We start from the raw sequence: 15,635 nt of genomic DNA, 5'->3' as shown, positions 1-15,635 counted from the left end.
AGTCCATCCTGGAGAAAAGAAAGAATCCTGGCAACCTTTACTTTGTGCCAGGACAAACCATGCTCTTCACACCAGAATAAGTAGGACCTCCACACCTTATGATAGATGCGATGAGTAACCGGCTTACGAGCTTGAATGAGAGTATCAAAAACCCTCTCTTGGCTAAGACAGTGTTCGTCCCCCCCCTGATGGTTGATGTAAGCCACCAAGGATATATTGTCTGATTGGAATCAGATACATTTGGACAAACCCAGTAGGGGCCAAGCCTTCAGAGGATTGAATATTGCCCGAAGGTCTAGAATGTTGAACGGGAAGGAGCTCTCCTTCTGCGTCCATCCTGTGTGCATAGACCCTGTGCCTTCTTGGTGCCCCAAACAGCTCCCCATCCTGACAGACTTGCGTCTGTAGTAAGTGTCACCCAGGATGGTCTTAAAAAGGATGTCCCTTGGGACAGGTGATATGGGCAGAGCCACCAAGAGAACGATTCTCTCGACCGGTTGTCCAGAGAAATCTTTTGAGACAGATCCAAATGATTGCCGCTCCTCTGCCTCAGCATGTACAGACGCCTGAGGTGGAACCTTTCAAAGAGAACGATGTCCATGCTGGACACCATTAGATCAATCACCTCCATACACTGAGCCACAGATGGCCTTAAGGAAGTTTGAAGGGCAAGACATGTTGAAGCTAGCTCGCAACTTCTCTGGTCTGTTAGAAATATTCTCATGTCTATGGAATCTAATATCATGCCCAGGAATTCCACCCTGGTGCTTGGAATAAGAGAATTATTTTCTCTATTTATCCTCCCTCTCGTGGGATCGAAAAAGACAGAGGAGAGATTCCAGACAAAACGTTGGTGCTTGTACCAGAATATCGTCCAAGTAGGGAGCTACTGCTACACCCTGGGTTCTGGCAACTGCTTTTTAGAGCCCCTAGAAAATTTGGAGCAGTAGCAGGACTAAACTGGAAGTGCTGGTCCAGGAATGCAAACTTGAGGAACTGTAAGTGTTCCCTGCGGATTGGAAGGTGAAGGAATGCCTACTTCAGATCTATAGTGGTCATAAACTGCCCTTCCTGAATTAAGGGAAGGATGGGTTTTATTGTCCCAATATTGACAAGGGGACATTTAGAAATTTGTTTAAGTTTCCTCCTTCGTTGGGACCACAAAAATATTTGAATAGTATCCCAAAACTCTCTCTGCGATAAGTACTGGGACAATGACTCCAAAGGAAGACAGATCCCTTATGCACCCCAGAAAGGCTTTCCTCTTTCCTAGTCTTGAAGACAGGTTGAGAGGATGAATCTGCCCCTGGGTGGATGAGATTTGAACCTATCTTGTAACCTGAGCTATAACCTCCAGGACCCAAGGATCCTGCACGTCCCTGAACCAAGCCTCTGAAAGAGCAACAGTCTGCACCCTACACGATCCAAAATAGGACCTGGAGCTGCCCCTTCATGTTGACTTAGTCTCGGCAGGCTTCTTACTCTGCTTGGATCTATTCCAGGACTGAGCCGGCTTCCAAGAACTCTTGGTTTGCTCTGGCTTAGCAGAGGCCTCTGACGCTGGGCTTTTATCAGAACTAAAGGAACGAAAATACGAACTTTGTCCCTTAGATTTCTTCTCATTATCTGACGGTATGAAGGCACCCTTGGCCCCTAAAACCGTGGAGAAAGTCAAACAAACTCTTTCCCTTAAAGGAGAGGGAAAGAGACTAGACTTAGAAGTTATATCTGTCAGTCTGAACAGAAAACCTGAAGTCTTAGCCTTAGCAATCTGTGTAATAACAGCACAGATAAAAGAATTAGTAACCCAGAAGGACGTAATTCTTTCCTCAAAAATATTGAGGGAACCCTCCACCTTGATCAATTTCGAGAAGGAGACGCACAAAAAGGAAGCCGCTCCAGTAAAAGAAAATATCCCCTAGGTTGAAACACTCTTTTTAACAGAGTTTCCATCCTTATATCCTGCGGCTCTATGAACAACTAACTATCCTCACAAGGGCTAGTATTACGTGTGGCAAGTGTAAAAATAGCACCAACCAAGGCAGGATGAGAAAAAGAAAACCCACACTCATAGAGAGCCCGGAACCGGGAACCTTAAAAGGCAGACGACGGGGAAGGAGAATCTAATTCTGTCCCACTCGTCCTTAATAATGATTGCCCTCAAATTTAGAACCCAGAGGTTCGTCTGGCATCTCGGCCTTTGAAACCTCTAATGTAATCAAAACCTCCTTTAGTAGAAAGCGTAAACGTTCTGTCCTAAATCTAAAAACTGGATCCTCCATAGGATTATAGGCAGCAGACTCCAAACCTGAAAGTTCATATTTAGTTTCAGAGAGAACCTCATCCTCTGATAACCGATCAGATATATCAGATATATCTGACAAATTACATAATGCCCCCTGGGCAGGAGTGCAAGAATTAACCTTTCGCTTGCGCTTAGCAGTGCGTGGGAAAGCACTAAAGGCTGCAGACACCAGAGCATGAAACTGCGCAGTAACGTCTGGTGAAAAAGGCCCCCTCTAGATGGAGGATTAGCAGAGCAATGGGAAGCTGCATTTGTAGAAAAAGATGCATGTAGGGTGTGCACCTCACTGGTGGGCGGCTCAGTAGTATCATACATGTCAATCTTATTTTATATATCCCCTTATCAAGGTTTTTCGGAACATATGGGCATATGGAACATAATTGAGAGGGCGTATATTCCAGAGCTCCCTCACAAAATAAACAGGCATTACTCTTCCAAATAGAAGGAGAACCCTCTAATGAATCAGAATCCTCCATAGCTAAAGTAGGATATGCGGAGGACAACAGAAAAAAAACGAACTTTATTTTAAATAAAATAATTGCATCTTTATACCCCAATGGCTGGGGCACTCACCACCTCCTATGGCCCAGACAGAACAGAGATAAAACTCCTCTCCGGTAGTAACTCGATCAATGGAAGCCTCAATCATTCCAGTCACATGGTGAGCAATGCAGGACCGTCCCTGCTATGAGAAAAAGCATGCCAAGCATTAAAGCTGCGCAACCTTCAAAGTGAAAGTGAAACCTGCATGCTCCATCTCAGCCTATGAGTCCATAAACATCTCACACATAAAGCAGCATAACATCAAATAAAGCATATATGATTAAACCCAACTGTTCATAATCCCCCTCAGGAGATATTAACCCTTGATTCCATATAGATAAAGGAGCCACACTGTGACCCTGTCTTCTAGCGTTTGCAATATGTGTAAAAATTGAAACGATCTTAATCTATGCCGTGGAACAGTAACACGGTCCTTCAAGTTTGACAGATTGTAGCAGCGCTTCTGACATGGACTTGAGTGAAGAAAAGCAGGCAGCAAAACTCGCCAACGCTAACTGCTTAGGAGCTGTTAATATGAGTCTGGATGGTTTTGCAGAAAGACTCTCCCTGCATCTCCAGACTCTAACTTTCAACAATGCTCTCACTGAGAGGCTGACAAGACTACTTAAAACTCCAGTCCCATATTGAAGAGTACTACCCTCCATAAGAGACTATCTTTAATCTTCTGACACTTCTCTGCCAACCTCCTGGGACGAAAGGCAAAGAATGACTGGAGGATGAGGGAAGTGGGGGAGGTATTTAAGTATTTGGCTGGGGTGTCTTTGCGTCCTCCTGATGGCCAGGCTCAGTATTTTCCACAAGTAAGGAATGCAGCTGTGAGCTCTCCCTGTATTAAGAAGGAAACTATAATATATGTTTAAAGTAGACAAGTCAAGGTATTGATCTAGGGCCATTTTGTAATATTTGATGCCATTATTTGGCCCCCAAATACGGTCATATAAAAAAAATTACTTTTTCGCAAACTTTGGGTTTTTCACTGAAATTATTTACACACAACTACTGCAGTCATAAGACAAATGGTTGTAAAAGCTTCTCTGAGGTCTCCTTGGTTGAGAAACCGCAAGCATGCATGGCAGTGAAGGGTTAATCAGGTAGCTTGAAAGGTTAATATTTGCTGTGGCTTTAGGGGGCAGGACTTATGGAGGGTAGAAAGTGGGGAGTCTCTTTTAAACGACAAGTTTCAAGTAGTTCCTCTAGGTTTCATGTAAAATTGGCATAAATATAATTTAACCAATTATAGACCTGACACAAGTAAATAAAATATATGATATACAACTGGATCTCATTTCCAATATCAACATTAACCCATTGTTTGGCAAAATAAATATTAGTTTAAATTGTTTTTATTTTGTATTGAATGTACACTTTTATTTATATAAAGATATTGACCAGTAATCTTTATAATGTGTGTAGTTTTGATTTAAACACTGTTAATTTTTTCTTTTAAAAATATTATGCTAGATATTCATTGGTTGACAATATATAAATTGTGTAAAACTGGATTTTTGAATAGATAGTTTTTATTTTTTACATGAAGGGGATAACTTGCTCCTAGAATTTTAAACTACATCTGAAAGGAACAAGATGTATTTACACCAATCACATCATGAAGCTTTGTCTAAAACACAGTTATAAAAACTTACCAGAATCCCCTTCAGCTCCTGCACTGCACTGCCAGAGGATTTGACTTCTTCAGGCTGCAAGGAAGAGAACAGTTATGACTGTGTGACATGGCTCCTCCTATCTACATGATAACTTTATCATGTTAAAAAAAATACTTAAAGAGACAGTAAATGCACAAAATAATGTTACATAATTCTGCACATAGTGCTTTGTAGGTGTGCGGTTTAATCACAGTGCGCCGATCGAGCTATTGAACTGAATGTAGCACACTCCTGCTACAAGACCAGAGTGGGAGCGTGCTCCATTAAATTCAATAACGCGACTGGGCGCAATGTGATTAGACAGCGCGTCCCTGAAGCCCTTTTGAAAAAGAAGACATGATCAGAAGATCCTGGAGAGGAGACCAGGTAAGTTCAACTTTAAGTGGTAAAATCTGTAAAAGCTTTAGATTTTTAAACCTGTCACTAAGATGTTACATAATTCTGCACTATCACTACACGAAGATAGCAACACAATGTTCTAGATATTGTGTGTGTGTGTGTGCCTATATATATATATAAAATTGAAAAGGCCCCTTTACCTTCATTACCTGTTGAATGTTTTATGAGCCGGTAAAACGTACTACGAGTGTATGTAAACTGTATGTTAAACCAGAGCCTATGTGATATTTTTACCATTTTACACCTGCCAGTTGTCTGCAACTATGTAAACACAGCCATAGATTAGTAATGCAAAAACTACATGCTCGAACGAACGAACTAGCTCACGCCATTCGTGCATCAAAATGTCCCTTTAATTACTGATATATACTATGGACATAAAAAAAAACACAAAACAAAAAAAAATATCCCTTTATTTTATAATCTAAGGTACAGACCATCAACAACAAAGGGATTTGCAGATCTATTCAATTGTTCAATCCTCAATTAAACATAAATTATGTCTGTATGATTCTCACTATTTGAGAACAGACGCTGTTCTTGGTAATTGTGAATATCCCTGTACCTTAGTATATAAAACACCCCGTAAAAATTACTAAAACAAAAAACCTGTCTTTTTACTGGAGGCTCAGAAATGGTACGTTACGGAATAAAACGCAGCAGAAAAAAACCCTCATCTTTCCCTGTCTCAAAAAAAAGTAATGAGAACTGTATGAGGAGCGCAGTGCGTTATGCAAAAACCTGGGAACTGGCTGAATGGTTTACACCTCGGCTTCTAAGGCATATCAGAGTCTATTGTTTGTACACAAAGCATGCACTCTACAGCTAAGAGCCACTCTTTTTTACCTCTGCTGGCTGCTATGGAGAACAGGGTTCACCTTGCCCACTTGAAGCAGTTTATAGTAAATTACAACATTGTTAGAGATTCAAGGACGTGTTTTCAAATACAGCTAACAGTTCTGCAAGTGGTCACCTCTAGAGAGTTCTTCACAGCTTAGACCTTTAGCATTATTGAGGTTTCGGCAGATGATCCTAACTCCTCATTATTCACCTTTGCTCTAAATCAGTCTGACGTTATGTTTGTTGGGGAAATTGCTTTTGTACTTCATTGCTTACATGCAGGTAAAATGTTTAACTCCTTGAATGCCAGAGAGGGTTACAATACATGGTTATGAAATGCTTTGAAACCCCTCGTTGGCAAACGAGAACAAACTAACTATAAAATAAAGAACAACAAAATCATTTTAAAAATAAAACATGCATTACGTTGACATGAATAGAAAGGCATGCAATTCCAAAACGAAACAGTTTATTTGAAATAAATATTCACTAAGAGAAAACAATCATTTTAAGATAATAAATGGACACATGCAAGAGAAATCGATACAATGAAACTCCACAGGTAGATAGACACAGTATACATTTATATGTAAGTATGCTGAATGAGAGCACTGACCACCTGCTAGGATGTATTACATATTATGTATTTTATGCAAGGACATCTAGTTTCACAGACCATTCCTATAGGGCGCTCAAATTCATGTTACCATAGATCTTCATGCAGGCATGTAACAATATTGATGCACAAATAAAATGGATTTTCAACTGATGAGACATGCAGTGCAGGCAATATAAGTTACACAGATGAACACACATCCAGTTGCATGCAAAAGATTCTTACTTCAGCCTCTGCATGGGCAGCAGGGGGCGATATTACTGCTTCTGTTGTATCCTGCTGTAATGAGTACCATGGTAATTTGCTTTAGTAAATACTTTTTTTTTTATCAACATGAAAAATCAACATTTGGTTCAACACTGCAATGAGGGCATATATTAGCAAACACAGAAAAATTTACAATCATCATTCTGGTCACTGCTGTTTGGTTTTTCTTTCCAATATTTGTCTAAAAAAAGAATTGTTAAAAAAATGCATTTTTTATGAAACAGTTCACTCTCTTTGCTTATGTCTTTAGAAGCATTCAGCAGATGAGTTTAGCTCTAACTTTCAACCTCACCCCGGCTTCCTTTTGTTCTTACAGACATTTAAAATATATAGTGATTTTTTTTTTAAACAATTTAATACGGAAGGTCTTCATTCTTTTATAGACACAAGGGGAAAAAGAGAATACTATATAAACATTTTTATTCTTGTCATAAAAACCAGTTTAAAAAACAAACAACAAAAAAAACCACATTTTAGAAATACCAACTGACTCAGTTGGGTATAGATTATTAGGGATTACAGATGAATAGCCATAGTTTTTTTATTTGGCACAATGCAAATCAGACTGCAGACCTTGCTCTGGTGACCGTCTAAAGGATATCTCATTGTCCTGAAAGGTAAGCAGAGAATGCTACATGGCTGCCTTACACTGGCATGAAATTAAAAAGATCAAACTTGTCCTTAAAGGGATATAAATCCCAACAATGTATTTTGTGATTCAGACACAACATACCATTTAAAAAATGTTCTTTTTTGAAGAGATACCTAGATAGGTGTCTTTTTGCACTACATCAGGGGTAGAACTACCATTGGTGCAGCAGGTGCAGTGTACTGGGGGGGCATAGCAGGCAGTATATACATAGGCAGGTGCAGTGTACTGGGGGGCATAGCAGGCAGTATATACATAGGCAGGTGCAGTGTACTGGGGGGGCATAGCAGGCAGTATATACATAGGCAGGTGCAGTGTACTGGGGGGGCATAGCAGGCAGTATATACATAGGCAGGTGCAGTGTACTGGGGGGCATAGCAGGCAGTATATACATAGGCAGGTGCAGTGTACTGGGGGGCATAGCAGGCAGTATATACATAGGCAGGTGCAGTGTACTGGGGGGCATAGCAGGCAGTATATACATAGGCAGGTGCAGTGTACTGGGGGGCATAGCAGGCAGTATATACATAGGCAGGTGCAGTGTACTGGGGGGGGGCATAGCAGGCAGTATATACATAGGCAGGTGCAGTGTACTGGGGGGGGCATAGCAGGCAGTATATACATAGGCAGGTGCAGTGTACTGGGGGCATAGCAGGCAGTATATACATAGGCAGGTGCAGTGTACTGGGGGGCATAGCAGGAAGTATATACATAGGCAGGTGCAGTGTACTGGGGGGCATAGCAGGAAGTATATACATAGGCAGGTGCAGTGTACTGGGGGGCATAGCAGGCAGTATATACATAGGCAGGTGCAGTGTAATGGGGGGCATAGCAGGCAGTATATACATAGGCAGGTGCAGTGTACTGGGGGGGCATAGCAGGCAGTATATACATAGGCAGGTGCAGTGTACTGGGGGGGCATAGCAGGCAGTATATACATAGGCAGGTGCAGTGTACTGGGGGGGCATAGCAGGCAGTATATACATAGGCAGGTGCAGTGTACTGGGGGGGCATAGCAGGCAGTATATACATAGGCAGGTGCAGTGTAATGGGGGGCATAGCAGGAAGTATATACATAGGCAGGTGCAGTGTACTGGGGGGGCATAGCAGGCAGTATATACATAGGCAGGTGCAGTGTACTGGGGGGGCATAGCAGGCAGTATATACATAGGCAGGTGCAGTGTACTGGGGGGGCATAGCAGGAAGTATATACATAGGCAGGTGCAGTGTACTGGGGGGGCATAGCAGGCAGTATATACATAGGCAGGTGCAGAATGTGTACAATCCTAATGCAGCAGAGCCTTTGTCTATCTCATTATACAGGGCTGCGTGTATATTATTACTAATGCTAACTACTGAGTTACCTTTGGGGGACACAAGTAAAAAATGTAACCTGAAATCCCTTGAGATCACAGTAAGGCAAAATGTGAACAAATCACCAGTGCTACAGCTGATTAGCTGTTTATTTTCACCATGCAAATGAGAGTGAAAAAGAGCAGCGTTGGATCACAGAGCACTTGTTCAATGTAAAATATCTTCCTTCTTTTACAGAGAGATGTTTAGGTGATATTTCCTGGTTAGCTTTTTACAGTTATGCTGCATCACTTTCATGTGATTTAGCATATGAGTATTATGTCCCTTTAAAGGGACATGGAAGGCTGGACTTGGCTGGAGTTATACATATCCAGTATACTATTGCAAAAAACGTTGTTATATAAAGTGTGTTAAAAAATGCCTGCGTTAGAATATTTTGTGACACTTTACTGGCCCTGTGCACCCAAGTGAACACAATGTAGGCATCATCTGTATAAAGTCCATTATAATTACCCGTTAGCCCTAGGGTGACATTGGCACCTCACACAAAAAAGTCAAAATAAAGGTTAAAAAGGTTTTTATTTAATTCTGAATTGTTGAAGTATATTAACGGTAGTACACTACTGAACTATGCCCAGTTGAGTGTAACTCCCAATATTTCTGACACTTATTCCAGGAGCAAGTACAGTATGAGGAGGCCGGGCTCTGCATTATTGTGAAGTCGTATGGCATGAGGCGAAAGGCCTAGAACTGATCTTCAGCTAATTCTCCAAATTCTGGTAAAATGATCTAAGAAGATTTCTACACTGTGAAGTCCCTCAAATAATTTTAGATTGAGAGCTGTTTGTCTCATCCATTGTACAATATAAATTTTTGATTATCAGACCCTAAATCTGAGTCTTCAGATTAGAAACTTGAAACCATCCTAAGCATAATGATTGGAAGAATGAAAAAATGCCATCAGACAGTTCCAGTGAAAAACCTGTTAGTGAAAATGCTGCTATGTCTCAGTTGTATATCCGGCGGTAGATCACCCATGAAGAAGAGAAATTCTTTTTTTTTTTTTTTTTTAATCTTTATTTATAACGCCACAGTGTAAACAACAAAATAAGTAATACACAGTTACTTTTTCAAGTCACAGAGTATGAAGGCATAAAACATACATGCACAAAAAAATAAATAGGTACAAATTCATAAGTATTACATTGTACATTATCCAATAAAGACGTCTTATTTAGACCCTAATACTATGCCTTAACTACTATGTATTGAACACGAATAGACTGTGGGATTTTTTGGAATACTTAAGAAACAAAAAATATTTTGTACCAAAACAAGAAAAAGGGGGGGGGGGGATATGCCAGCTGGCATTGGGAATACAATTGCAATCCCCAAAAAATATTTTTGCCCCCCCCCCAAAAAAAAAACGGCCGCACGGGAAGAATAAGGGGGACCTCTCTCTTATCCACCTCCCTATAAATAGATACCCAAAGAGGGTGAAATAACTCAAGCAAGACAAGATCAGCAAAGCACTTGGAACTCAGAAAAGGAGCTAAAATATTTTTTTGCACTGACAACGGATAGGCCTTGATTATTGGTAGCCACCCAAGGGTAAATTTACTGATTTTCTTTTCTGTTGCTAACGGAGTGTGAAAATATTCATATATACTTTGGGACTGAATTTCCCTGAGAAAAAGCCCAAACGGAGGGGACCTATGTGCCTTCCAATTCTTAATGATAAGATATCTGGCTGTAAGAATAATGGTTATAAGAGAATATAAATATTGAGGACCTGTATAATTACGAATCCTTAAAAAAACTACCTCTTCAAAGGAAAGTTGTAGCGATAGTTTAAATAAATGGTTAACCCAGAACTGAATTTTCAGCCAAAATTGCAATATTTTTGGACAGGACCAAAACATATGCTTTAGATTTGCATTAGGAAGATGACATCGCGAACAAGCAAAATATTGCGTAGGATAAAAACGTGCCATCTTAAATGGCGATATGTAATAATTGTTAATAAGTTTTATAAGGGATTCTTTCCAGTTCATAGCAATCACACATTTGTTTAATATTAGCAAACTCTGACTGATCATATCGGAGTTAATAGGAGGGAAAGAACCTGACCAAGTGTTGCATAGATTGTCCATCAATGGAAGGCTTTGTTTGGCTAAAATGAGATCATACATGAGGGAGATTGAGGTATTACCTCTTGTAAATTTATTAATACAAATATTAATCTCAGAACACTCGCTTGCTGTATCAGTATCCAAATTCCGACTTGTTATAAAATGGTGAAGCTGAAAATAAGTGAAAAGATTATTTCTGGGCAGGCTATATTATTGAAATAGAACATCCGGGGGGAGAAATATGCTGACTTTCTGAAAATAGCTGGTATACAAATTTAAGACCATTCTCCTCCCAACCTTTAGAAGCTTTATGATAAATTCCAGGCCTAAATTCAGGGTTACCTCTTATAGGTAAAAACTTTGAATAATAGGGGACTACTTCTAAAATAGAACAAAACTTTTCCTATGCTATAACTACATTTTTAAAAGTTATTAATGATTGTACTTTAACAGAGACATTTTTTAACCCGACAATGTAGAATAGCCTTTAACCCTTTCGTGACAGGGTTAAAGTGTCTACATCGGAACACCTGTTCCGATGTAGACAAATTGAAACTACGCGATCGTGCATACAATCGCGAGATTTCAATTATTGGATCGCATCTGGGGGGCGTCCCTACAACCCTAGGAACGCCCTCCAGACCGCGATCAAGTCCTTGAAGCGCAGAAGGCTTCAGGACAGCCGTTTGATATGACGTTCTATTCCGTCATAACGGCTTTAAAGCCCAGTGTAAATATGACGGAATAGAACGGCATAACGGCGTTAAAAGGTTAAAGAAAATGGGAAGATACAATAACTTTCTAAATCAATAGTAGCAAAATTATTAGAGTCGGTGATCCAATCCAACGCTGTTTTAACCAGAGTGGCAATATTATATAGACTTATATTAGGTAGTGCCAACCCCGCTGCTCTACGTTTTTGCATCAACCTAATTAGTGAGATACAAGGTTTTTTACTTCCCCAGATAAACTTGGATTGACAAGCATAGAATAGCCGTAAGTCTGTATTAGTGAGAAACAACGGTAGATTTTGCAGTGGATATAATACACGCAGAAAAATAATTGTTTTGATTAAATTAACTCGTGCAGGCCCATAAATCAAGATCCTCTTTAATCTTCTGCAATAAACGGCTGAAAATTTAAATTATACCATTTTTGTGGGTTCCTATGGAGAAAAATACCCAGGTATCTAAAGGAATCAACTACCTTAAAGGGATGGTGCAGATAACTAGACCTGGATTTAATCACCCACATGAGTTCACTTTTTCCAAAATCAATTTTATAACCAGATAAAGAACTAAATTCAGAGAAAAGTTGCAAGATCAATGGGATGGTTTGAGAAGTGTTATCCAAGAACAATAGCAGATCATCCGCATAAAGAAGAATTTTCAGATTATGAGAACCCATGACCACCCCTCTGTCAAATTATCCCTTAGCCAAATAGCAAATGGTTCTAATGCAATATTCAAAAGAAGATGTGACAGCGGGCACCCTTGTCTTGTTCCTCTGCCAAGTGTTATTTTAGAAGATAGCATCCCGTTTAGCTAAGATTTTGTAAAATTCTGCAGGAAGAAAATCGGGTCCTGCAGCCTTACTGGATTTAGTTTTTTCTATAGCTTTGATAATTTCTTCTCCTGTAATTGGGGAGTTTAATACTCTTACATGTTCCTCAAAGATCTTAGGAAGTGAAATGTTTGTCCAAAAGCTATCTAACTTACAAAAATGAATATCTTCATACAGTTTTGATAGAACCTATGAAATACTTCAATAATATTTTCAGTATCCGTATATCTTTTATTACCTGATTTAATCACTGTGATATAATTCTTGTTCTTTCTATTTTTGACCAAATTAGCTAAATATTTTGCTGAGCAACCATGAAAACCTCTGAATTGAGTGTTCAGCTTTAATTCCTCCCTACGTGATTTATGTTTTAAAACCAAATCTCGATTTCTTCTAGCTTCGCAATATTTATTACAATTATATTCAGTTACTTCATTGTAATATATTCTAAATGAGTTTTAAACTTGATTTGCGAGTTGAATTTCAACTGCCCTAGTTTTTTTATTCCATGCATAAAGATATGCTTTGATTTCACCTCTTAAGACTGCTTTTGATGATTCCCAAAATGTCTCTATTTTGTTAAACTGTGAAATATTAAAAGTGCAAAAATCTTTCCATTTCTGTTTCAACCAAAAGATAAATCTAGGGTTATTGACCCAGAAACGCGGGAATGAGAAATTTTGACTTCTGTCTTTGGGTCTGGCTAAAGAATTAAAAGAGAGAGATACAATGACATGATCTGAAATTTCTATCACTTATACCTGATGTCATTTTTAAAATAGAGAAAGATTCTGAGATCAGAAGCATATCAATTCTTGAAAAAGGTTTGTGGGCTTTCGATTCGCAAGAAAACACTATAGCATCCGGAATCTCAATTCTCCAAGTATCTACCAACTTGAGTTTATGACAGAACTGTTTCAGATATTTTGCACTTTTATTATAGTCCTTAAAGGGACAGTCTACACCCGATTTTTTATTGTTTAAAAAGATAGATAATCCCTTTTACCTATTCCCTAGTTTTGCACAACCAACACAGTTATATAAATACACTCTTTACTTCTGTGATTACCTTGTATCTAATCCTCTGCAAACTGCCCCCTTATTTCAGTTCTTTTGACAGACATCCATTTTAGCCAATCAGAGCTGGTTCACCTGAACTCCACGTGTGTGAGCACAGTGTTATCTATATGATACACATGAACTAACATCCTCTAGTGGTGAAAAACTGTCAAAATGCCCTGAGAGAAGAGGCGGCCTTCAAGGGCTTAGAAATTAGCATTTGAACCTCCTAGGTTTAGCTCTCCAATTAAGAATACCAAGAGAACAAAGCAAAATTGGTGATAAAAGTAAATTTGAAAATTGTTTAAAATTACATTCTCTATCTGAATCATGAAAGTTTATTTTGGAGTAGACTGTCACTTTAAGTTTTTTCTTCGAGAATCTATCCAGCTCAGGGCAGAGCGCTATGTTAAAATCACCCCCTAAAATGAGATTCTGCCCGATGAAGGGATACAGTTTACCTTTAATGTTTTCCAAAAATAGGGGGCAATTAATATTAGGTCCATAGATATTACACAATGTGAAATTAATATTATTGATCATTATTTGTAGAATTGTATATCTTGCATCAGAATCTAACTCAGTATTTATAATCTTAAAATTTAAATTTTTATGAAGTAAAATTGCTACCCCGGCTCTTCTATTACTAACTGGCGTTGCGATCACCTCTCCTACCCAGCTTATTTTCAACTTCGACACCTCCGCCCCCTTCAAGTGGGTTTCTTGCAAAAATACTACGCCAGGATTATGCTTAGCAAGTGCTTTTATAATGAGTTTACGTTTCAATGAGGAGGTTATACCTGCGACGTTCCAGGAGATAAAGTTTTTATTTGAAGCTAGGCTCATTTATATCTTTGGTGAGTATTTCCGAGGACAAACACGTGGTCCAGATCAAGGGGTGGGGAGAGAGAGACATGGGGGGGGGGGGGATGGGAACTGGAAAAGGGAAGAGGAGAGGAGAAAAAAAAGGGGGTCCCATATCAAGTATATGGTGCACACAGTAAAACCAATACAGCACGGAGACAGTGGTCGTTGCCACCAAGGGATCCCTTAAATAGGTACCCACCTTAACATTTCTTTTTATAAACAAGTGAAAACAGACCATCCTTATAGTTAAATTTAGACCCACACACAGAAATAGTTTTAGGACATATTACCCTATCTAAGTTTACAAAGCATGACTTCTACCTATTCAAAACAAATTCTTGGGCCTCAGACACATTAAGTGTCAACCAGTTATCATTGTGTTTAACTACTATCTTGCAGGCTAAATTAATCAAGCTTTACAACCTTTTCTAATAAGTTGCGTACAGAAAGGGGCCATGAGTTTCCTTTTGATGAGGTTTCGCTAGAGAAATCCTGAAATAATAATATTCTGTTATTACCTAAAGAAAAGGAATCACATTTCTTACATAGTTTTAAAAGTTCTACTTTATCCAGAAACTTTAGTAATTTGACAATGCACATTCTATTGCTAGGAGAACCGTTTACATTCGTTTTTTTGGGGCCGATCCTATGGGTAATTTCTACTACTAGTGGAAGTTGCTGAGGAAGAAAACCTAAAGCCTGCGGCAATGTGGTAGATGTAAATTTCAGAAGATCATCATATTCTGCAATTTCAGGGAGCCCTACTATTCTGACATTATTACGTCTGAAGCGACCCTCCAGATACTCCAGGCGATTTTGCATTTTGAAAATTTTAGATTCTTGTTTTAGTAAATGCCTATGATGTTAGTTAGATCTTCTAAGTCTGAAATCCTACTCTCAGCCTCTGCTAGTCTATTTGCGAACTGTCTTACTTCTGAAGAGAGGTGATATTAGAAGAGATCCTAGAGAGTTATTTTTTAATTAGATCGAATTGAGGCGATAAAAATTCTGACAGTTGTACCATTAAAAGCTGCAAATCTGAGGTGGGATTGGCAGATTCGGTGATGGAGTCTAAACTAACGCTGGTTAATTTAGTTTTCCTTTCTTTTATTTTTGCAGGCATTGTGGGTGAATGGTGTTTTACCTGTGTGATGAATCTTTCCACAAAGGAAAAGAAAGTTTAACTGCAATACAAGAAGCTGCAGAAAAAAACTGCAGACTATATAAAAAAATAATATAGGGGTGAAAGTGATGAACCCAAAATGTGAACAAATAATGATATCTAAATGTGTGAGTGTCCCTTTGTCGCCCTCTCAAGGGCGAGGGTTTTCTGCGTGAGAAAACAAAGAAGAAAAAACAAAAACAAATAAAAAACAAAGAATGTCAAATACGTGGC

General features: G+C 39.1%; 1 protein-coding gene across 1 annotated transcript in view; it reads right to left on the bottom strand.

The window, feature by feature from the left end:
* SHTN1 (shootin 1) overlaps positions 1 to 15,635 on the bottom strand; it is a 467,849-nt gene that overhangs the window by 40,191 nt on the left and 412,023 nt on the right. The window contains exons 14-15 of the mRNA XM_053692982.1: positions 6,614 to 6,667; positions 4,513 to 4,566 (exon numbers count right to left, since the gene is read on the bottom strand). Of these exons, the coding sequence (XP_053548957.1) occupies positions 4,513 to 4,566; positions 6,614 to 6,667 (108 nt within the window). The remainder of the gene's footprint in view (positions 1 to 4,512; positions 4,567 to 6,613; positions 6,668 to 15,635) is intronic.

The sequence above is a fragment of the Bombina bombina genome, chromosome 9 (assembly GCF_027579735.1).
Source record: "Bombina bombina isolate aBomBom1 chromosome 9, aBomBom1.pri, whole genome shotgun sequence".
Classification (NCBI taxonomy): Eukaryota; Metazoa; Chordata; class Amphibia; order Anura; family Bombinatoridae; genus Bombina; species Bombina bombina.
The sequence above is the reverse complement of the archived record's forward strand: the minus strand, read 5'-3'. Positions and strand labels throughout refer to the sequence as shown.